The sequence below is a fragment of the Battus philenor genome, unplaced genomic scaffold (assembly GCF_028537555.1).
Source record: "Battus philenor isolate CCGP_79_NKW_IND1 unplaced genomic scaffold, ilBatPhil1.0.hap1 SCAF_7, whole genome shotgun sequence".
Classification (NCBI taxonomy): Eukaryota; Metazoa; Arthropoda; class Insecta; order Lepidoptera; family Papilionidae; genus Battus; species Battus philenor.
Window position 1 is genome coordinate 12,366,763 of NW_027181737.1, and position 24,867 is coordinate 12,391,629.

Sequence of the window (24,867 nt, forward strand, 5' to 3'; positions counted from 1 at the left end):
CGTTATCTTTATTGATTTATAATCTATACGTAATAAAACGTTGACATGTACATATGGATAAAAAACACATACTACATAGTTCCGTAAATAGGTTGATAAAAATCATAAATAAGTTTTTACCGATTTATATAAGCGCTAATTCAAAAAAATCTTCTAATGGTGTTGTTTTAAATACAACTACTTTAGTTTTTAGCTGAAAGTTGTAGTTACAAAAGTTATTGTTACATTCAGGATTTTTCTAAACAGTTAAAAAATGGGTGTCCCAAAATTCTTCAGATATACAAGTGAAAGATATCCATGCCTCAATGAGCTGGTGAAACAGTATCAGGTACTTTCATAATTTCTTTGTTCTACTCATATTAAAATATGTTTCATTCTAGCTAACACGATTGTTTTATAGGTCGATAACACGCGACATTCACCAAATTGATTAGTAAATTAATTAGAACATGTTCATGATCACCATATCATCACCAACATTACCATACTGTATTTCCCAGATGAAGTTAACAACAAACACTTTAAAACATTTAAAATTTTATAGTGCATCTTTTTGAAAAGTAATCATGTGCACACTAGATTTCTTTATAGTTGTTGATGTATATCATAATCAACTGTCCATTTCACTTTTTTACAAAAGAGAAATATTTAACCTTTGTCTATTAAAAAAATATAATGAATATTATTAATTTACAGATACCTGATTTTGACAATATGTACTTAGATATGAATGGAATTATTCATAATTGTTCACATCCTGATGATGCAAATCCTCACTTTAGAATCACTGAGGAGAAAATCTTTCAAGATATTTTTCACTATATAAGTATTTTATTTCAAATCATAAAACCTAAAAAGTTGTTATTCATGGCTGTTGATGGTGTAGCACCAAGAGCTAAGATGAACCAGCAGCGAGGCAGGAGGTATGTTTATTAATCAATATTAAAAACTGTTTAATTTGTCATAAAAGTGAGTTAAAAAAAGTATATTGCATCATAAAATCTATTGCTATAATATTGTGAAATATGATTGTAATGTTAGATAATTAAATTGATAGACTCCTAATACATCACTTAAATTTTTTTGTGTAATAGGTACAAGTATAAACAGTATTTACATGAATAATTAAAGGCATTGATATTAAATAAAAAGAAAATTTTTAAAGGTTGTATGTACTTTACATTAGGTATTTATTTTTTTAAGACTGTCCATTACAAACTGTCTTTAATTAATAACACACCTTATTTTTCTCTATTACTTTACCTTTCCAACCAACCTTATCACCTGCAACCTTCAGTGCTGTTCTTAAACTTTTTCTTGCAGTCAAAATAGTTTAAAGCACTTACTATGTATAGTAGCACTATATTTGTTTTGTCCATGCTTATCTGCAGTCTTAGACTATAAGCAGATTTGTTCCTTTTCATTTAGTGTGTTTCAGCCCCTTTTTAGTAGGAGATACTTCATTCTTCACCATTTGTTACCAAGTTCATGTATGCCATGGTGTTGCAGTTAGTCAAACTATAGTTAATGTGATAACGCAAATTAAGTAGTCACATTAAATGAATGTTTAGCAGTGATAGACCAGTGGTAGAGGATTGAGCTTTACTATCATATGAGAATCAATTTCTTAGATACAATCTTATATAATTCACACTTTGTGCATTATTTAAAGTAGGTTGCCACTGCTCACAAACAAGTTACTAGAAAATGGGCAGTATTATTCTCAGCATACTATTCTAACACATAAATTGCCAACCCACCTGCCAAGCATGATGATAATGGTATATGTCCAATAGATATCTTTGGGGTAGGGCCTTGCAATGGGTGTCTATATACTGAAATAACGAAAACATATTTTACAAGTTATTATCCCATATGAAAAAATTTATTACATATTACAATAACATTAAACTGGGCCTCTTGATGGCTTATTTTCATACAAAATTAACCTTACATTTTAATAGTATAAACTACTATTTAAACTAAGCTTGCTAATTGAAGTTTAAAACTCAAGTTTTATAATACTATTTGGAAATAAAATAGTAATATACAAAATATTTTGAAAGTAAAATAAACTTGTATGTAAACTAAAATTCAAGAGTAATACTATGTAAATTTAATATACTATGTTGACATAGTACCTGGCATTTGATCTTGCTTATAAAAAATATGGGTGTGTTATTTGGTTAAGTTGAATTTTAATTTGGTCTATTGTAATTACCATGAGAGTGTTACAAAAGTTAGAAGTTAAATGTACTGTTACTGTTGTTGTATGATGGAAAAAGTTACTAGATTTTTGTTAATTGGAGTCCCATGGTTGTATTTTCTTTAATATATTATTACTATATTTTATGTTGAATGTATTATCTTTACAATATTCACATCATAATATTAACACTTTCATTCAGATTTAAAGCTGCAAGAGAAGCAGAAAGGTTAGAGGAGGAAGCAAAGGAGAAAGGTAATAATTTCTTCTGTATGTTGTCAATATTTCTTGATTTATGTTTATTTTCACAAGGAAGTCAACCCCCCATATTACTAGACAGAAGCATTACTGGAGTTTCTTCCGTCACTTTATCCTCCCAGAGCAAATAGTGTCCAAAAGGGTAGTACTAATAGACAAACAATGGCAACAGACTAAGTCAATGTTCGGCTCCCTGAGGACCCAGTAACTAAATGCTAAGTCGGTGTTAGCGACGAGTTGCAGCCCAAGTTACTATAGAGCGCCGGCCTCCCAATCCAGTGTAACTAACCAGCCTGAAGCTGTCGAGAGTCCTCAAGGTTTGTTACCTTAAAACAGGTCTTGGGTTAAGCGCTCTTTGAGCCCTATCGCTCCGAACTCACGAAATCTGAAAATGACACTTGAGCAACAGTGAAAGTCTGGTTCTTAAAGATTTTTGCGACTTATTCAATCTCTTGCTTTTTACTTCAAGTTATATTTTATGTATCTAACTTTTATACTGGTCTAATAATGTAAATACTTATGTTTGTTTTTAGGAGAGGTACTTCCCTCTGAAAAACGTTTTGATAGCAATTGCATTACACCTGGAACAGTTTTCATGGCAAATTTACATGAACAACTAAGATATTTTGTTAAACAAAAGATGTCCACAGACTCGCTTTGGGCAAAAGTTAAAGTAGTACTCTCGGGACATGAGGTATGTAATTGCTTATTACCTAATACGATATAAAATGTTGAAGATGATGAGTTAACTTTTTAATTTTAATTTTATTATTATATGCAATCAGTTGCAATGCTATAATCAAATAGGTTATATGGGCGGGGTTTTAATGGAGGAGACCAATGTCTTACTAAAAAACAATCACAGAATGTGGTCACTCTTTAACCTCTTAGAGGTTAAGTGAGAAATTTGATTTGTTACTTATAGTGTTTAATATCCAGTCACTGTTATTATGTTTAGGTACTCGTGTATCTTGTTGTTCATCATACACCATGGAGCGTGTTCATATGCATGTGGTATTGCTTTTGTTGATAACTCTTCAAGTTTGTAATATAAATGCAACATCTTACCACTTTATGGATGTTTTTACTTACAGACTCCCGGTGAAGGTGAGCATAAGATAATGGACTATATCAGGTGGAGTCGTTCACAACCTGATTATGATCCCAACACAAGACATTGCTTATATGGTTTGGATGCTGATCTTATAATGTTGGGCATGTGTACGCATGAACCACATTTCGCGCTTCTAAGAGAAGAGGTGAGTTCAATATTATATTAATTTATTATTGCATTGATTTTTAATTTTGCAATATTATCAACACTCCTACCTACTCGACCTAGGTTTGTTTTTAGGAGATTGTAAAGTAATTATATATTGATATTACATATTTATTTATTAATAGTTGTTAGTTTTCGTAAAATGGTGGACTTAATGCCTTGTGGGCATTCTTTATTAGTCAATCTGGAGTAGTACAGAGGTAAAAAGTAGAACAATACAAAACATTTAAAACATTATACCCTATGTACATGATAAACACAATACCTATTATTTAATTATTGATAAACCTGTACTTTCGTAGGAGGTTACATGCATAGATTATACAATGAGTGAACTTATGCCAATCTTGCAGTTAACAGGTGTTGAAACATTTTTATAACTGTTATTTATGTATACTTTTTTAGTTATTTATTCTCCTTATATCTAATATTAATTAGTTTTTAGTTTTATATCTGTTATATAAAATGTTCAAAAAAAATATTGATAGGAATATTGGTTTATTAGATAAAAACAATTTCGAATAAAGTAAGGGAAAGTATTTTTGCAATAGTCCTGTGACTAACATCTGCTTAGTTTGTTAAAACGACAAGTTAAATAATCTTTTGAACCCAAAATTGTTTCTTTTGCTAATTTCTCTATTAGTAATGCATTTAAAGTAACTAATGTAGCTCAGCAATTTGCAAGTTGAAGTAGGCAGCTAAGGGAATGGCAGGCCACATGGAAAATCCAACGTAATACATCCACCCCCAAAGTGAATAAGTCAGTCAGTCAGTGTTAAAGTCTTCAGAAGACGTTGAATGCCAGCCAATTCCATCGGGCAATGGAAATCTCTTGAGGAGGCCTATGTTCAGCAGTGGACGTTGAAAACTAAAATGATGATGTATGAATTGAAGCTGCCCCCATATGTTTATGAAATCTTTGATCATGTTATATTTATAAATATGTCAACCAGATATTAAAGTCCAGTGTAGCTAAATTTTATTTGTAGGTAAAATTCGGCAAAACTACTCAGCGTGCAACCAGTCCAGAAGAAACTAATTTTTATCTTCTTCATCTGTCATTGTTTCGTGAATATTTGACACAAGAATTTATAGATATTAAAGATAAGTTGCCATTTGAATATGACATAGAGAAAATAGTTGACGATTGGGTCTTGATGGGGTTCCTAGTGGGCAACGACTTTATTCCTAATTTACCCAATATGAATATAGGTAATGACGCATTACCTATTTTATATAGGACATATATGACAGTGTTGCCTACATTAGATGGTGAGTATATCAATCTAGTAAATATTTTAATTTAATCTACTTAAAAATATTAATTAGGTTTAGAAATAATAAATAACGTAATGATAAAATAGTAGGAAAAAGTGTTTTCGAAATATGTATTACTAAATATAAAAAATAATTATTGTTTATTATTTGTCTCTGCAGAGTTTGTACTGTGAGAAATTATTGGCCTATGACAATGGAAAAAAAAGTAATTTAACATTTCTCAGTGATTGAAAATAGATGTAAAAGCTCTAAAGATTTTTTTCAATTATGCTATATATATTTATACATTTATAGGTTTTATACGTAGTCAAGTTTCATAAATTTAAGACATCTTTTTAAAAAAAGTTATACAAGAATATATATGTATTATTCTATTGTTTAACTTATTTAAGTGACGATTTGGGGACTCTGTGAGTCTGAGCTAGTACTCTGGTATTAAACCGTCCGCTGGTTTTATAACTACCTATAATGAATCACTCTGTGTTTTAAAAGTAAAAATAATGTAATTGTTATTGTATAAAAATTATACTTGGTAGGGTAGTTGTGACTTGACATATCTTTTCTTCCAGGGTATATAAATGAGGCAGGGGATCTTAATTTGGGCAGGTTCGAGGTGTTCATGCAGGAACTCGCTAAGATTGACAAGGAGAAGTTCCAAGATACATATACTGACTTAAAATATTTTGAAGGCAAAACTGGAAGGAGGCCTAATGCACTTGAACGGAAAGAGGTAAATATTTTTCATTTATCATTTGTGTACAAGATTTTACTAAGCCAGCAAAAAATTGTCTTGCATAGTTGTATGTAATAGTTTTAAGAAATTACCTCTGTCTCTGTAATAATAGCAGACACATGATAAATACAATAAAAAAAATCATAACTCCTAAATATCATCTTCAAAAACTTAAAAAATACTTCACGGAGCCAGTGTTTGCATATACAATAATGTTCCACAACATATTTTAAATCTTTCTTTTTTAGCTTTAAATCGAAAATTAAAAGTATGTTAAATAATTTTTATTATAGAATTCAAGAGTTTATAGTTGATTGAAATGTGTGGAACGTGGTTTGTTGACTCATTTACATGGTTGATATTGTAATGTATACATTATAAATTGTTAAATCTTATGTATTCTTTTACAATGAACTGTTTAAAAAATAATAATTAAAAATTTATCAAAACAGAACAATGCATGCTACATATAAAATTTAACTGGAAGAAACATAGTAGTGGGGCCCAGAAAATCATGTCGTTTCTGTTGACAAATTTTACAGAAAAACCGATAGATTTTTATCGCTCCGGCATTTTTCATGCAAGAAAATTTATATACTAGGTAGTAAAAGGTTTTTGATAGTGAAGCTGAATATATTGTTGATTAGAATAGAAATGTAGCCGTGTGAATTTAACTTAAGAAAACGACATACTTTTCGATCCCACAAATATATAAATATCGTGTCAGCCGATAGACGCCCACTGCAAAGCATAGGCCTCCACTAAAGATCACCACAATGACCGGTCTTGTTATGACTGCATCCAGTGACATCCAGCAATCTTAACTATATCATTGGTCCACATAGTAGGAGCGTACCAGGGCCTCATCTGCCGGCTCCTGGTGGCTGTTGAGAACCTTACGGCATCAACAGACGTTACCACGTAATTCAAACGAATTCCGATTCGAGTGCGGCAAGGGCGATCCGAGGAAGTATCTGTATTCTACCTTTATTATCGAGTAGCCCTTAAATACACAATACTACACATTTACACGTGTAGAGCTGGTATCTTGTGAACTGTGAATGTCATTGTGAACTCAGTTCCAATGAATCTCTCCGGGCTAACAGCTGAAACATCAGAAGAAACAGACGTGAATTACAAATTCTAATAGTCATTCTTTAGTAAAATATAAAATTAAAAAATTTAACGTTTCTTGTGAAAAATATTTAATAATGTGTATTTTCAGTACAAGCCAAACAATGATGACACATTTAATGTTAACATAGAAGATATAAAGGCAAACAAACCCGATGATGAATTGCAAGCGCTTATCAATGCCACGCAAGAGATGGTAATTATACATTTTTTTTATTATTCGTGTCAGCAGCCTGATCGATTTGTATATCAAGATATAAATTTTTGACAGTCTAATAGACATAAATAAATAAAAGTAGTTGTTCCATACGGAACCATTCATGTTCATTAGTTTCAAAGTCAAAGTCAAAATATCTTTATTATATGTAGATCAATATAATCATTTATATTCGTCTTAAAATTAAGTTTACGTTAGTTTCTTTGTTTGCCTTGCATTTTTTTGTGTACAATCATAAAAAATTTAAAACCAATATCAAATTTAATTTTACACACTTCAAGATAATTTTTAGTTTAAAACAGTCATGTCCATACGACTGCTTTTTCCAGACTGACTGATTATTGCAATTCAATATCAAATATTTTTGTTCTATTCAATAATACCATGTATAATTTATATTGCAGTATGTGGATGACTTGGATATTAATGATGATGGTGAATATGAAGAAACAAGTGACGGTAAGTCCCAATTTTTTTTTTAAATGATTCTAGGCATTCTCAACGTAATCAGGCTACAAATGATCAAAATCATTATTCCTCGCCATTTCAGTCCAAAGACGACCACTGCTGGTTTCCCTACTCCGATATCATATTCAGTATGCGCGCTGGGTCCTGTTAGTTACTTTGGTCTACAGATCTCCGTCTATAAATTCTGATCATAGCTCCCTCCTTTATCCGATATCTGATAACGTCCCTAAAAGAAAACATACAGCTTGTTTTGAATTTCATAAATGGTTTCCTAATAAATTTGTATTATGTATTTTGTTAGTACGTGCTTATAACATTCACGGATTCTATTATAACTGAAGAGAATGAGACATATTTCTTTTAATAACAATTTGAAGATACCTATAGATTTCATTAGGTATTGATTCCTGTTTAGCTATACGATCCACTGGTGAAGTTGTAATTTTTGTTTGTTGGTTTTAATTAAATAATTCATTGATTCATAGAAAATAAAGGTACAATACTTTTTATACTTCTACTGTTTCCATTCTCTCTGTCGACTGTAAGAGATTGCCTCGTGTGATAAGACTGCCCATTGTACTTTTTTGTTTATTATTATGAAACTATTTAAATGTATATTACCGTGTCCAATAATATTAAAAAATGAAGACTATAATTTTTTTTAATTTATATTTTTTCAAAATAACCAATTAAATATAATTACAGAGGAAGCAAACATGGAGATAGAGTTTATTCTTCACAAGAAAGACTATTACATGAACAAACTGGATTACTCCAAAGTTACTGAGTGAGTATATTAAATTTTACTTTATTAAATGACATTTAATTTTATTTATTTCTATCAGAGGGACCGGAAAGTCGTTTCTGTCGTCATATTTTACAGAATAACTGATTGATTTTTACCGCTCCGACATTAAAAATTTATATACTAGATGGCAAAAGGTTGTTGATAACGAAGTTGAATAAATTGTTGATTATAAATAAATTCTTTGTTAAAAATGTAGTCGTGTGAATTTATTTAACTTTAAACGACATTACTTTCCGGTTCCCCTTATATTTATACTAGTATTTCTAACGCGGGGCCCACGCCCCCACAAGGGAGGAATTTGATTATTATAGGGGGCATTTCAAAATGGACTTGACAAGAGTTTAATCCTTTAGCTCTGGGCCCATAAGCAGAAAATTTCTCTATTGTCGACATCTATGAAGCCTACTTCCACAGAGGAAGTCCTGTGGTTGAAATAGCGACAGTGAAATATCAGTCAGCTAATCTCTTTTCGAAACATGCTCGAACATGATGACGCTGTATGCAGACCGCTTCCAACAGGTTCTCTTGGAAATCTATTAGGGAGGCCTTTGACCAGCTGTGGACATCCTATCGCTGATATGTTAATAACGAAGGTGGATACATTTTCAGCGAAGTGTTAGCTGATCAAGCGGAGGGCTACGTGCGGGCAATACAATGGAACCTCTGGTATTACTACAAGGGCTGCCCGTCCTGGTGTTGGTATTACCCACATCACTACGCACCGTATATTTCGGATATCAAAGGTTTCAAGGATCTTAAAATCGACTTCGAACTCGGTGAACCTTTTAAGCCTTTTGAACAGGTGAGATATGATTTTGGTACATATAAGATATATACAATAATAATAAAACTAATTCTAAGCATCTCTATTTTAATCATTCCTATTTTAGGAAACTCTGCACTTCTTTAACTAAAGCATTATTTTTTTAGATTTGTTATAATACCTACTATATATACACAGTGATTGGTTGGTGAGGTTATTTGCCGTCAATTAATGTATGGTGTACTCTATCAATGATTATATAATAGTGTTTTCAAAATTCGAATTATTTCATATTAAAATTATTTTTTGTTTACTACCTGTCCTTGCAGACTTGTTTGCCAAAAGCTAATGGTCTGTCTCATTCCAATAGAAAAAAAAATTAACACTTTGTTATATTAACGCCACCTAAATAAATTAACAACATCAGATTTTGATGTCTTTTTTTCAAGTGTAATAATACTTTTGTTATACTCGACTTTGTACATTTTAAATTGTTTATTATGATCTAGGCAGTGGCAGGTACAATTATAATTTTAAAAATAAAAGCTAAACATGTGTGTGTGGGGATTGTTTACTAAAATGTTAATATTGTTAAGTTAGGTTAAAATAACCAACAGCTGCCATTTCAAAAACGAACTCCAATTCATTTTTTATTCATTGATTGTAGGTGCTGCCACCTACGATACAATAACATCCGGTAAATTCAAACGTCGTATCGTCCTGAAACTGAGACACGTACTCGAGTTTCCGGACGATGCGACGACAATAATGGTCAATTGGCTGGTAGAGAACGCCTAAAAAATAAGTCCGTTATTAAAAAGATTAAGGGATAAATAGAAAGAATAAAAAAATCGCGTACATTGCACACTGTCACCTTAGCCACTCAAACAACCGGTCTCTTAGAAAACGAAGTTAAATCATATATCACAGGAAATTAAACCCCACAGATCATATTAAATAGCGCTAAAACTTTCGAAGTTGTTGTAGTCAGACCAGACTATAGCAACCGTCCAAGCCTAGGTTAGTTAGGCCCCCTGTGGTCGCAATTCTAAGTGGATATTAACAAAGAGTGACCTCCCTGCTAGTGACACCTTCGTGGGGGCCCTTATGTGTAGTCACTCTATGGAGCATCCCCTGAAGCGATCTAAGAGCGCAGAGGGCCTCTCAATCTGGTAGAATTAGTCTTAGACTAGGCGCCCTCTAGGCCCTGCCACAGCCTGTAATGTCTGTAGGAGATAGGTCGTTGAGTAAAAGTACGTCGAACGTATACAAATACACTGTATTCAATGTTGCCAGTCGATTCGGTTCTTGATCCTCTAAGTATTTATATATTTTGCGTAGTACGACTAGTGGGTGAGTGAACAGGTCTGTGTGTGGTAGGTACTGTGCGAGTGAGACAGCACTAGGGATTAAAGTTTGATGTACCATTGGTTGATTGGACTATCCCCTTATGTCATTTGGACAGCACTAACAGTCCAGGACAAAAAAGAGTTATTAATAATTTATCAGTTTCTGTATAGATAAATGACTAAAAGGAACTGTATACATAGTATGCAGAATTTTCTATTTCATAAGTCTGTATAAGAGTATGTTGTTAGATGTTTTAATAAGTATAAAAATAATGTATGTTATTTTTCAGTTATTAGCTGTGTTGCCCGCAGCCAGCAAGCATCTGCTGCCGACTCCGTTCCACGATCTGATGACGGATGAAGACTCGCCCATAGTGCATTATTACCCAATCAACTTTGAGACAGACCTCAATGGCAAGCGGAATGATTGGGAGGCGGTTGTGCTTATTCCGTTTATTGATGAGGTAAGATTGCATAATCACCTCAAAGATATTCTTCACACTTTCATCATCATCATTTCAGCTGTAAGCAATCCACTGCTGGATATAGACCCCCCCCCATAGATTTCTTCCTTCATCTCCGGATAAAATTAACAAGGCGACCCTTTGTATAAGATTAAAAAAATAATCAAATTATTTTCTACTTAAATAAAAGTAATCACATGTGTACGCAGGAAAAACCTGATGTTATAGAAGCTATACTTTATAAATCAAACTTGATATGAGTAAAAAATATTTAGCAGAATGTAAAATCAATTGCTGTCCAGAATTCTCTGTTACACAATCTTGCTATTTAATTCTGTCATGTTACATTCTTTTAATTTTTTTTTACATATATTTTGTAAAACCTAAGTGTAAAATCAAATTCAAAACTTAAATTGAGATCGAGATTGATTTATTTTTCTTTGAGTTTTTATTTTTGATGTTTATTTTTAAATATAAACTGTATAGGTGTAGTATGTATTATAAATCTTTAAATGTAAACAAATTGTCAACAGGCTAATCTACTATCTGCTATGGCGCCGTGTTATCAGCGGCTGACGGAAGAAGAACTCAAGAGAAACGGTCACGGACCTATGTTGATTTATAACTGGTCACCAGCTAATTTAGGTGCGTATTAAGATTTTCTTTTTATATTTAGTTTGATTTATTTGAAGCCGTGTTATGCTATTGCGGGCTTATTCCGTCACCTTGTGTTTTTTTTGTGATTTTTCTTATGTAAAATGAAGGAAACATAAATCTAAGTGGAATCGTAAGAGCAAATACGATATTATTCGCGGGTAAAATGTTCGATAATTTTTCAGTAATAGGTATCAATGGCTATTTTTGTATTTTTTTATGAATATATTTACGGTAACGTCTCATTACCATAATATACGAGTATTTTAAGTTACGATATCAAACTAAGCCAATGTGACTCGAAAAAAACGGTAAAAAATATATTGCGGTGTTGGCAAAAATGTATACGTGAATAATATCATATTGCAGCATTAATTGATGACGATCAATACAAAATTCGCACGAATAACATTGTAAAACACATTACTCTCGAAAACATTTAGATTTAATTCCAGTAAAGTATATTTTCGGTAATTACTCAAATAATTTTCATAATATATAAACAGAAATTAAATACATGGATGTAGAAAAAAATGGGATTTCATTTGATATATGAATTAACTTTGTGAGTTAAATATAGTGAAAGTTATTTAAAAAAATCGGTTTTTGTTTAACCTCTAAAATTAGATTTTTGAGATTACGGGCTTATTCGGTGGGGGTGACGATATATCTCGCTAAAAGTAATTAGTACTTGTTAGTATTATAGTCAAATCAAGATGTATGTTTCGTTTTTTTTTTTTTATTAGTAGAGATTCAATATTTAAATTTTTATTTACATTGTAGCGCTGAAAATAGAATTTGTTTATTTTCAACGCTTAAAAATAACTCAGTAGCAGTAATTTTTATATAGTATGTATGTATATATGATAAATATAACCTTTAGAAGTCCCCTAATGAGACTGCCCGAAAGATTTATGAAAAAAGAACAGTTGCAAGCGGCCTGTATTCAGCATTTTCAGAAGACCTTGTCAGGGTCGTCTTGCCATCTTGTGTGTAAACATACTCTGTATCCTAATATTACTTATGTTTCTGATATTCTGCAGGTGTGGCGCTTGCTCCAGCGTACTATCCACCGGTCACAGAGAACCACGCCATAGAACAGCTTGTGTGGAGGACGGAGCTGGAAGTTCCAGAAAATCAATTAAAGCGAGGAATGTTACCTAATACGAATTGTGATTTGTTGTATCCAGGCTTTCCTACCATGAGACATTTGAAGTATCAGGTAAGATTTTATTGACCTTATATTTTATAACTGTTTTATAGTGATCTAAGTATACACATAGATATGTATATTTTTTTAATTTTTGTGCGATTTGCGGCAGAAAACTGTATATGCCTGTCCGGAATCGAAACTTGTATTTGAACAGTGGCAGTCCTATATAATGAATGCACAGTGTGAATTATATGAGGTTATATCCCGGGAATCGAACCCGCGACCTTAAGATCGCAAGTCTCAGTCCTTCACCGTTGTGCTACCACTGCTCAAATAAAAGCTCTGAAATATCTTTCAATAATATTTGTTTTCTACTAGATTGCGACATATAACTTCAGGCAGTACAAAGTCAAATAATTAATTTTGATATGTAGCATTCAGAATTTTGAAAAACGATTTTTCTTGCTATATCTTCATTACATTATTTATTTATGGAACCATTGATTTTTGCAGAGGGTATACCATATATTAATTGACAGCAAATGAACAACAAATTCGCACCTTTAAAACACTTACACCTATAACCAATCACCCTGTATATGACTATTGTTTTTTTGTGTTTTAGACAAAGTTGCTGAAACGACAAGTGAAAGTATTTGATACGCCATCACGAAATGAGAATATGATTGTGGAGATCATACGAGAAAAAGAGGAACCTTCAGTGGAGGAGGTCGCCCGTCAATTGCTGGGAAAAGTGATATGGGTTGGATGGCCTCATCTCGTGAAAGCGAAGTAAGTTTGCATTACTTATTCTTCACTAGTAGAACACGAGAGACGCAGATGTCTGTAAGACTCATAGCGTGTGTGAGCGATAATTTACTATAGAGTTCCCCAAAGGTGCAGTGTCTGGTCGATAGTCTACGAAGTGGGCAGATTGCAGACCATACTCCAAGACGCGGGTAGAGTGCAGACTATAATCTATAGCGCGAGCAGATTGCGGGCCTTAGTAATAGTCCACCAAGTAGGTAGAGTATGGGTCATAGTCAACCAAGCGGGTAGATGATGGGTCATAGTCTACCATTCGGGTAGAGTATTGGTCATAGTCCACCAAGCAGATAGATTATGGGTCATAGTCCACCAAGCGGGTAGATTATGGGTCATAGTCTACCAAACGGGTAGAGTTTTGGTCATAGTCCACCAAGCAGGTAGAGTATGGGTCATAGTCCACCAAGCAGGTAGAGTATGGGTCATAGTCCACCAAGCGGGTAGATTATGGGTTACATATTCCACCAAGCGTGTAGAGTATGGGTCATAGTCCACCAAGCCGGTAGTGTATGGGTCATAGGCTATCAAGCAGGTAGAGTATGGGTCATAGTCCAGCAAACAGGTAGAATATGAGTCATAGTCCACCAAGCAGGTAGGTTATGGGTCATAGTCTACCAATCGGGTAGAGTATTGGTCATAGTCCACCAAGCCGGTAGTGTATGGGTCATATGCTACCAAGCAGGTAGATTATGGGTCATAGTCCATCGCATGAATGTGATGTGGGAACTATCCATCTAAATAACACATTGTATCCTTTACTGCTATTTACATAATTATAGAGTCGTTATTCCTTAAATGAATCATCATTACTTTCATGATATCCATCCAGTTATTGTTCTCTTGCACTCTATTTGAACTCATAAACTTTGCCGCCTAGAATGCCGTTTAAAGCTTTTACACCTATAACTATACCTCCTGTGTTTCTTTTTTAATTTGCAGAGTGATATCTGTATCAAGTGAGAAGGTCCGGTTGCACCATGTAGACAAAGAAAACAGTGATGTGAATGGACAGGCCTTTTACGCCACAGAGCCTAATACTGGCAATCTGCACAAACAGTGGATTGCGGAACGTTCTACTGTCATTGAACAGTAAGTATTGAATTCACAAATCTGCATACAAAGAATTTCTCTTACATTTCCTTGCCTAACCCCTTGGCATACACGATTTTTCTAATTTCGAGAGCCATAGTTAACAAGTAAATCTGTCTATGACATCATTTTTTTTTTACCTCGAGATAGACTCGTGCTAATAGGCAAAACATTGGGAGCAAGTATCTACGTGAAATATGAAGTGACCTTAGAGTACTCAAAAAACGGATTGTCGTTCATTGATCTTACAATTTTGATTTTCACGAATTTCGTTTAGTTCAATTTATTGAATAAAGTTTTTATTCATTTGATTTTTTATTTTTTTTAAAGCCAGATATTTTTTGAAATGTGTGATAATTTCATATGTATCTGTACCTTGTATATTATAATTTCATCATAAAAAAATGTTTTGTGTACCTTAATATATAAAGTTTGACATTTGAATCTTGTTTACATTTAATTAAAATAATCCTATGAAGTATTGTTTATTATTTATTTTTGTAATGGCGGACTAAATGCTATTTGGTTTGACTCTGCAAGTCGAACCAAGAGTGGTAGATAATATGTAGTCCAAACGTTAAATACAAGTTAATTACTTATATGACCAAACACTTACATAAATACTATACTTATTATAACTCCATATATATTTACTTATAAACACATAATAGAAGAAGAGTAATATGATATATATATGTATACTATATACATACATAATTCGTCATGACGATTTTTCCGCAGACAGGTCTTGAAACTTCTCTTTTCATACATACATGTACTGGTTTGACTCTAATTCAGCGGGGAATTTATTATATAGTACCCATCTTTCAATAAAATTATATTACAACTTATTAGGCGTTTATTTCGATTATATATGAAAGCCATCTTAAATATCAAAATCATCTTATTGAAACTTTTTATATTAAGATTTTATTATTAAAACTCCTCAAAAACCCCATGTCTGTTTCCTTACACTATGGTGTAAAATATTCTCTTGTCATATAATTTTCAATAAATATCTGTGTGTGTTAAGATTGTTTCTATGTGACAACATACCCGGCAGCTAAAAGGAAAGTGTTTTATTTTAGTTTTTGATTTAAATTAACGATTATATATTAATTAATAATCTTTATTTTCAGCAACATGAATCGACTGGGTATAGAGCTGGGAGATGTGAACATACTCATACATGCTGTTAATCTTAAAGGTATTAAAAAGTTTTAAAATTAATATGAGTTATTTTAGATCTGTCGTAATTCATTAAAAAAAAGGTTTTCAAACTGTTCACTTTATTTATCGATTGACTGTACAAAAATAAGCAATGCAAATTATGAATGCAATGATTTATGGTATATTTTGCTTGATAACGTCCTAATAATTTTTTGGATTATGATGGACGTCAAATTAGATGCCTTAATGAAAATATAAAAAAATACACAATTATCCCAGCCATTATATTTATGTACTTCGCAATGAATCTGGTTATTAATTTAAAAAAGAAAACTATTCTAAATCCGATGAATTATTAAGAAAACCTTTATTAGAGCTTAAGCTGTAATTAAGAGAAGGCATATATTAAATTAATAAGAATTGTAAACAAAACTTGATTGTGCTATTAATAATAAAATGAAATTGAAAACCTTCATCATTTCAGCCCTAGGGCGTTCATTGCTGAACACAGCCTTCTCTATAGATTTCCAGTAGGACAGGTAGGAAGGGGCCTGCATCTAACGTCTTATGACGTTACCAAGATTCATTCATCATCATCATTTCACCACCATGACGGGTCTGGTGCTGATGGATGCGTCAGCGACATCCCGAAGTTCAAGAAACATTAATATAAATTAATTTATATTTTCAGGTTATAAATATATAATCCAGGACAACACGAGGATGGTACAGGAGGCGGAGTGGTGCGATATCGCCTGCGGTTACGCGCTGCAGGCTGTCGTACCTAAGGCCTCGTCGTACGTCTCTGAAACACCAGCCAAGTACCGCACGCCACAGGAGGCCTACCCGCCCGGGGATAACGTATTCCTGCTCACCCAGGGACAATACTATGGATGCTTAGCTACGGTGAATTTAATTAAATAATTATTTTTCATCACGTGTGAGAAGAAGATTGTGTAATGAAATTGTTACATTATAATAGAACCATCACAGTAATAAACCATTGTTGTATCATTGTAGGTAAATCCAGATCTCGTATAATAAAACCCAGTAATAGCGTTATGTGTTTCACCACTAGAGCTTACAAATATGACAGTCAATTTTCAATATTGCTCAATTTTACATTTATTATATTAATAACATGGTTTGAAAGAGAGAGAAAAATAAGTATGCTAATATAAGAAAGATAGAGGGAAATTATAAATATACATTGATTTAACGGTGACAATTATATGATTTCAAATCAATATAAGTTATAACACGTCCAAAATACCGTAATGTTTGAAGACGAAGGGTTGTAACTAAAGTGTGTTGCCGGTGATGATATATAAACTGAAGAAGTCTCAAGGTGACCCTGAGAGCAATGGAGAGGGCTATGCTCGGAGTTTTACTATCATTAATTTAGCTCGATGAATTGCTCGTCTGAAATGGCAGTGGGCGGGGCGCATCACTCGTGCAACCGATGGCTAGGAACTGGACCAAAAGGTTATCGAGTGGCGACCACGAGCTGGCAGACGCGGCGTGGGTAGGCTCCCCAATAAGTAGACCAACGACATAGTTACGGTCGCATGAAGTAGCTGGATGCGGGCAACACATCGTCACAAATCATCGTGGCCATCTTTGGGGGAGCCAGCGTCCATCAGCTGATTATTCTCTTTTAACAAGAAATTATTTCAGGCTTTATTATTTAATTTACTTCTCAATTGAACACAGTTTAAGATGATGTACTATAATCGGCACCATAAAAAAATCATATAAACAGAACGGATTTTTGTATGAATTTATTTGGGAAAAAACCAGCTTAAACCTGCTGCGGTGGTAATTCAAATGTAATTATTAAAATAGATATCATGTGTGTTCATCAGGTGGTAGACTCGGAGGCGATACGCAGCGGGCGTATCAAGGTGTCGATACGTGAGAGCATCGAGCCAGTACCCAACTGCAACATCTCCGCGAGCCCCTACCGCTCCGCCAACCACGCAGCCGCTTCTTGTGGTAATACATTATTATTGTTATTATCAAACACAGGATATCTCTGTAACCTCTGAGCTGAGAAATGGAAGAGGTAACTGTTAGGTTCATCATTCGTAAGTGTAAGTTATTAGGCAAGGACTGACAAAATTACTTTGTATAAAAAACTAAAAATTTGTACACTATTGGCATCATGTCACTGCCCACATGACGACAAAAAATCATTAAAAGAAATGGTATCAATATATTATTACAGTTAGATAAAAATAATCTTTGTAAAAACCTGTTCTGAATTTTCATATAAAATACGAAGGAACTTTCTCACGCACCTGATGTAACCTTTTCGGTCCAAAACATTACATACTCTATAAACATTTTTAAAGTTTTTTCTCGATAATAATGTACTATGAAAGTTGTTTTATGTAAAATTCATTTATTCAACATTGAAATTTTCAACAAAACTCTTATTGATTGTCAAGTTATTTTTTTAATCTATTTTATTTTTAACTCTACACCGCAAGGTGTTATAATTGTGGAGAAGAAGCAGTAATAAAATCCGCAGCCTGAGGATATTATTTAACTTACTGAACATTAAGTCTACCGGAACAAAGAAATGAAGTTTTAATTTTTTTTTTTAGACGCTTCAAATAAATTTATGGAAAAGATTGTTGGATAGTGTGTTAATGGATATTATTTGTTAGTTATACAAAAGAGTTTTTTTTTATATTCTTTGTTAGCTCTGTATCATTTCCACTTTTGAAATACAATGCTTTAAGGGATTAAGCTTGGATTAAGATTGTAATAACGATTGATTAGTATAGTGCTATCAAAACAGCTAAACCCTTAGGTATCGGCGTAGCAAGACAGGGGGAGAGACCACCCATCCCATTCCGTCAGTCCGACCATAACTCTCGCGACTGCGGCGTTCATGCTCTCTCTCATTCTATGGTTTCGTGTGTATAGCGTGGTTTTAATACGGAGACCATGCGTACTATGTAAATTTATAATCATCTATTATATTGTCTAATACAGGTATATCGGCTCAAATGTTGTCACGGATCACGGGCACTGTGCTTGTGGTATTGGGAGTAAGGAACAATCTGCCAACCGAAAGCCTGAACAAATTGAATATAGGCTTGAATCTCAAATTTAATAAGAAGGTTTGTGTACATCTTAATAACTAATTAATTACAATCTAGTGCGAACTAGATAAAGATGGGTTTACATACGTCTGTTAGTTGCATAGTAGAGGTTCTCTTGCTCTCATTAAATATGCCAGAAAACAACAACAGTGATGTATACCATTGTTCCATAAAAACGACGATAAAAAAATTAAGAATTAATACCTAGTTAGTTACTTGCTCACTGTTTTAAAAAATGGTTACATGTAAACGCATCTTTAGTTTTTTGTAATGATGGGGCTAACGTAAGTTCTTTATGGCAGAATCAAGAGATCTCCGGATACACACGTCGGTGCACCGTGAGCAACTCCTGGCTGTACTCGGAGCGTTGCATACAGCTGGTTAAGTCCTACGCCCAGCAGTTCCCAGAAGTGTTCGATAAACTACCTCATCACTTCGATAAGAATATCATCTTCGAAGAAGAACTTTGGCCTGAAGAAGTTGGGTATGTATGAACAGTTAACTAAAACTTTTTGTAAGTCTGTGTTTCAGATACTTCATATTATTTGATAAACCTACAAGACTGTCTATGATATTTTTTGTTGTGTAGTCAAAGCTGAAATCAAGCACAAATAAAAAATAAAAATTTTGAATTTTTAAGATTTGGGTAACATCAATGTTTATCATAGCTTAATTCTGATCATCGACATAACAAAATATTATTGCTGAAGCCTCAAAATTACGTTTTACTCAATAATTATTTTTCCATTACTAAAAATTGTTTATTTTATTTAATACAAATAATCCATAGCTTACATCGGTTGTACAAATTTGTTTTCAATTAGTTAATTTTTTTTTGTTATTTTTTAGTTTTAGATCGATCAAGACAATTTGAATTTTTGTCATGTATTCTATAATTAATTAATTTTACAATTTAAAAATAATATTTTTGGGCGTTTAGTAGTTTTTCGTTTTGCGATTTATTTTCTAATTTCCAAATGTTTCACTATTTTACCTTCTGTTTGTAATTTTAGTTAATAGTTAACGCAATGTTAAAAAAACAAAGACTACTTCTGGTTTAAATGTACGGAATCCAGAATAATTGATGCTGTGTTTTTATTAATAAAATTATTTAAAAACAATTACTCGATTTTTTAAAGATACTGTAGAAATATTTTATTATTACAACATGCAATATATTATGTGAAAACCTTAAAAGAGAAAGACTTGTTTTTCAAATTTTCAGACAGAAGAAACCTCAAGATTTGGTGGCGTGGATAAAGAACCAAAGTCACAACAGAGCGGCCCGTCGCCCTTGCGGCTCGGAGGCTTTGGAGCCCGAGGAGATGAAGGCCTTAGCGGCTGACCTCGACCAACAGCTGCAACACTTGAATACAGGCCGCACATTAACATTACATGTCAAATGGAATTTGCTTTATAAGGTATTTCTTTGTTGGGACTTAAATTATTAATTGGATATCTCCTGTCCGCAAATTTATAAAACATATTCTTATTAATTTTCAACATACTAATAATCTGGTCAAGTTGTATATGAAAATCGAGCTGGATATGGCTCTGGTCCAAATGTTCACGAGGCACGGAGGATTCTCCAAGTACCTGTAAAGATGTAAAATCGTTCGATATGAATTGTGTATCGTAACAGAGAATATGCTAGCAAAATTGGCCAGGTAAAAAAGCAGCATGTTTACAGTCGGAGCTACACGAGGGCAACACAGCGGCGGACGCACGAGCAGACTTCAAGCTGTACGACCGCGTGGTGTGTGTAGCACGACACACGAGCGTGCCGACAGGCGCTCGAGGCACCATCACTGCAGTGTACCAGCCCGCCGACTGCAACACCGTGCGCCTGGCCGACAAGATCAACTCTGCACCCACCTACCAGGTCATGTTCGACCAACCATTCCCGGGCGGCATGATCGAGAACCTCTTCGAGGAGCCTAGGTTCTATAGGTGAGCTATTAACATCTACATTATCTTAGCATCAACTACCCACCTGTGCGCGCAGTCAACCCATCTGTTCTTATATCTCTCGTTTGCGTCTTGTAAATTGATTTTCAAGTGATAATTATAGCATGCTTGCAAGTGCTATTCACTTCATGAGTTTTATGAAAAGTGGGCGGGGTAATTAAACAAAATTCAAGCAGTCTGTTCTCCAATATCTTGCCTGCGTCTTGTCAATCGTGGCCGCGTCCTTCTAGCCAAAGGTGTTTATAGATGCGGTAGTAGGACCGATATTAAGACCTGTCCGCCTGTTCTCAAATGTCTCGTGTGGCTCTAGCCAATCTCCGCTTCTCCCGTCTAACCGCTTGCCTCCACAATAATAGTTTTTTTTTTTTTATTACACTCACATAAGTCAGCGCTGGTTATGCGAAGCAGGCAGGAGACAGCTAATTACTAATATTTTTATTGTTTTGTCACTCTAGGATGCAAGCAACAAATTTGCTGAACATTTCGTATGGACGTAAACTGAGAAATACGAAACTGAAGGAGCCATCAGAGTGGAATGCAATGAATGCGCCCACGTTACTCCGTCGAGATCAACACCGATCTGCCTTCGCGAGCTATAGGTCAGTTCCAACATATTCCTCTTCTCCATCATTTTCAGATGTTTTCATTGACATAAAGTCTTGAGTAGCAAAAGGCATCCTCCCTTAAGGTGGACAAATTTATGTGGGAGTGACTATGACTTGCTTTGGACATCCTATGGCTAAAATGATGATGGTGGTAAGTGGGCCTATCTCTGCTATATTTTTTTGTGAAGTGCAAACCCACACTGCAAGCAGATATCACCAACTTCTTTAAACATTTACTCTTCAAAAAATTGGTACTCTTTTTAAAATATGCGCTGTGGTATGAGTTAGGCTGTGGTGCACCATATAGCATAAGAATTCCACTATTAATTATGATTTAGTTGTTGTAATATATAGTAGATAACAGTCATATGTGACAAGTGTGTGTAGTAAAGGTAGCGGGTGGCCAATGTACTGCAGGCCGGAGACCGTAGCGATCTTTGAGGGAGGCCTATGTCTAGTAGTGGTCGTCTATTCGCTATCTATATATGATGACTTTGATGATGTGACAGTATAATAAATAAATATAAATATAACTTGTCAACTTATACTACTAACAATACTACTTGTTACTCCAATAATAAATATTTGTTAAAAACAAAACCTGTTATCAGACTACAAATAGTGTTGGCCAAAAGCCGTGACTACTGATTTCCAATAACCTCTACTATATATATTAAGGTATGTACACAAATATAACATTACATATTATAACCTTTTTTATTCCATGTATATGCCATTAGTCCCCCTGGAGACAACAGAACACCCATTGTTGAGAGTCGTAGCAATGCAGTCCAGAATAATTTTAAAAATGGTGGACCGCCAGTGAGTATAATAATGTCTAAACATATTTTTATTTAAATTAGGTGGAGTATTACCGATTTAATTTTATGTTTTAAATTATTGTATTTATTACTTGCACATGTAGAGCCTGGACCTATTTACAATAACTTACGTTTGAAATAAGTACAGTCTTAAGCCATCTAACTCTTAGGTAACAAAGCTACTAAGTTTAAAAGATATTTGTGAGCGACAACAAAAACCCACTAAAATTAGTTGTAGTCTCATCTTAAATTGAAATGAGTTTAGAGACCTTGAAATCAAGTGTTCTAAGGTATTCCATTATAATGAAACTAAATTAGATTCTGGTTTATATCAAATATATCATTGTTAATGATCAAAAGTATAAAATAATATTAATTAATTGGTAAATAAAGTTATTGGATGTAAGAGGATTCCTTTACACTACACTTACAAGACCTGCTCGAGTTCTAAAGCATTTAGCATTTTGAACTGCTAGTGCCCAAGTTGATAATTTGTTCTTTGGATTATATATTTATTTTAACGTTATAGATTATCTATGATTTATAGGTAATGCTTAATCTGTCCATATTTTGTAAATATTTCTAAAAAAACAAATAGTTAATGTTGTGGGAAGTCGCTACTTCCGGGAAGCCCGAGACCAATCATCTTAGCAATTTTTGAAGGAAGCCTATGCCTTGCAGTGGATGTCTTTCGGCTGATATAATATTCGTGATGACTCCTAAATCGGTTTTGTATATTTAAACTTATTATTTTTTACAGGATAATGCTACAGATTTGTTACGAAGTCTTCTAAAAATAAGTGAGAATGATTCAGATGCCAACAAAAATAATAAGGTATGTTAACATTGTTTTGTTGGAAATACTTTTACTGTTTTAGATCACATTTATTATCACTACAACTGTGTTAAACTATCATATTCAGAAGGTGACCGAACAGAACAATTGGCGCAAAGCTGACAATAAGAATGCCGGATCTCCTCAAAAGTAAGACCAATATATGTTAATTTTGAATATTCATTAACATCGTACAACACATAAGTCTTTCTGTGGGAAATAAATGTGGAGTGATAGAACAAAATATAATAATTTCATTTTTTTTAAAAAGTGAGCAATGACACTTGTAAGAATACCATAAAAAAACATCACACTGATTAGGCTGGTATGGTTTAAACGTTGCTTGATATTATAGTAAATAGAATCTAAAGTTCAAAAGTTTAACGCAAATCATAATATTTTCATTTTAAAAATATATTTATAAACAACATGAGAACAAAATGTATACAAGAACATTTCTGGTATGCAGTACTTTTTAGAAATATGTAATTTTCAAACAGTTTAGTATAAATATTTCCATTTTTTATATATCGGTAGATTCTTAATTCTCTGATCTTTAAATCATCGCGAAAGGTCGTGACTTTTCTGGAAAGTCTTGATCGAAGATCCGACCAATTTCCACCACAGGTCTCTTTGACCAGCTTTTCTAAGTACTTTCGTTATGGTGAGGTCCGACCCACACAGGGTCCGCTTATCGGGTTTATGATCATCTTATTCTCTCCACTTTTCCTAAGACTACCGGTTTATCTAGACTTTGGTTGCCTCCGTGCTGTGGCCGAAGTAGCCAATAATTTAAACAGAGTTGATCGAGAACAGATTTGTTGGTTCTCATGACTGTCCACGGTATGCTTAGCATCCTTCACCAGCACCATCACCTTGCAGGTGATTTCAAAAGCGTCGATGTATGTTCGGTCTGCCACGGTCATTTTTCAGGATTCATATGTGTATTAGAAGATAGACAATAACAGTTCTTACTAGTTTCATTTTTGTGTCGTTGGAGACGCTACTTTGCTATATTGTCAATACACAGATAAATAATTTGAATTTTTTATAAAAAAATACACCAAATAAGCTTTTACAGTTATCTACTCATTAGAACTTGTATTTTTTAAATTGCTAAAAGGGCAAAGAAATTGACATTTTTGTCCTTTTGTATAAAGTTGGACATACTGAAATTATTATATTTTGTTCTGTCATACCTTAAATTTAAGTTATAGTTAATCTAAACAATTTCTAAATTTGTCTAATGTTTATATTATGGTAATAATCTAAGCTAAATACATCATTATTAGCAAAAAAGTTAACAATTTACGAATTTAGTTTTATGACAAAACTTCGCCACTATATAACATCGCCAAACTTATACATAACTTGTATTTTAAAATAACGTTTAATTTTCAAGCAGCTTGTTAGATTCTTTTTGGAAGTTACTTACGGGGTAAGAAAATATTCGCAATATGCTTAACCAACCTTAAAATATACTAAAACGATGCCAATGTCATATTGTGTTGCCAAATCAATTAGCTTGCGTCCAAAAGACCATTTAGTAAGTGGTATGATATTACGAAAAAATATATAATTAAAAATAATTACTATACTGCATACTTTTTAGTCTAGCAATAATTTATTTTGCTGATCGATCACTATTGTTCTTGACTTTAAATTTTTCTACCAAAA

General features: G+C 33.4%; 1 protein-coding gene across 1 annotated transcript in view; it reads left to right on the forward strand.

The window, feature by feature from the left end:
- Nucleotides 1-87: 87 nt before the first annotated feature.
- pcm (pacman) overlaps nucleotides 88-24,867 on the forward strand; it is a 33,364-nt gene continuing 8,584 nt past the window's right edge. Inside the window, exons 1-27 of the mRNA XM_068774276.1 lie at nucleotides 88-328; nucleotides 697-923; nucleotides 2,409-2,461; nucleotides 2,998-3,158; nucleotides 3,559-3,723; nucleotides 4,733-5,015; nucleotides 5,591-5,751; nucleotides 6,980-7,084; nucleotides 7,510-7,564; nucleotides 8,279-8,360; nucleotides 8,991-9,183; nucleotides 10,784-10,957; nucleotides 11,491-11,602; nucleotides 12,655-12,833; nucleotides 13,390-13,556; nucleotides 14,529-14,678; nucleotides 15,818-15,885; nucleotides 16,540-16,754; nucleotides 17,714-17,843; nucleotides 18,852-18,979; nucleotides 19,264-19,445; nucleotides 20,187-20,382; nucleotides 20,652-20,911; nucleotides 21,385-21,528; nucleotides 22,275-22,356; nucleotides 23,116-23,190; nucleotides 23,279-23,340. Of these exons, the coding sequence (XP_068630377.1) occupies nucleotides 254-328; nucleotides 697-923; nucleotides 2,409-2,461; nucleotides 2,998-3,158; nucleotides 3,559-3,723; nucleotides 4,733-5,015; nucleotides 5,591-5,751; nucleotides 6,980-7,084; nucleotides 7,510-7,564; nucleotides 8,279-8,360; nucleotides 8,991-9,183; nucleotides 10,784-10,957; nucleotides 11,491-11,602; nucleotides 12,655-12,833; nucleotides 13,390-13,556; nucleotides 14,529-14,678; nucleotides 15,818-15,885; nucleotides 16,540-16,754; nucleotides 17,714-17,843; nucleotides 18,852-18,979; nucleotides 19,264-19,445; nucleotides 20,187-20,382; nucleotides 20,652-20,911; nucleotides 21,385-21,528; nucleotides 22,275-22,356; nucleotides 23,116-23,190; nucleotides 23,279-23,340 (3,884 nt within the window). The 5' untranslated portion in view covers nucleotides 88-253. The remainder of the gene's footprint in view (nucleotides 329-696; nucleotides 924-2,408; nucleotides 2,462-2,997; nucleotides 3,159-3,558; nucleotides 3,724-4,732; nucleotides 5,016-5,590; nucleotides 5,752-6,979; nucleotides 7,085-7,509; nucleotides 7,565-8,278; nucleotides 8,361-8,990; nucleotides 9,184-10,783; nucleotides 10,958-11,490; nucleotides 11,603-12,654; nucleotides 12,834-13,389; nucleotides 13,557-14,528; nucleotides 14,679-15,817; nucleotides 15,886-16,539; nucleotides 16,755-17,713; nucleotides 17,844-18,851; nucleotides 18,980-19,263; nucleotides 19,446-20,186; nucleotides 20,383-20,651; nucleotides 20,912-21,384; nucleotides 21,529-22,274; nucleotides 22,357-23,115; nucleotides 23,191-23,278; nucleotides 23,341-24,867) is intronic.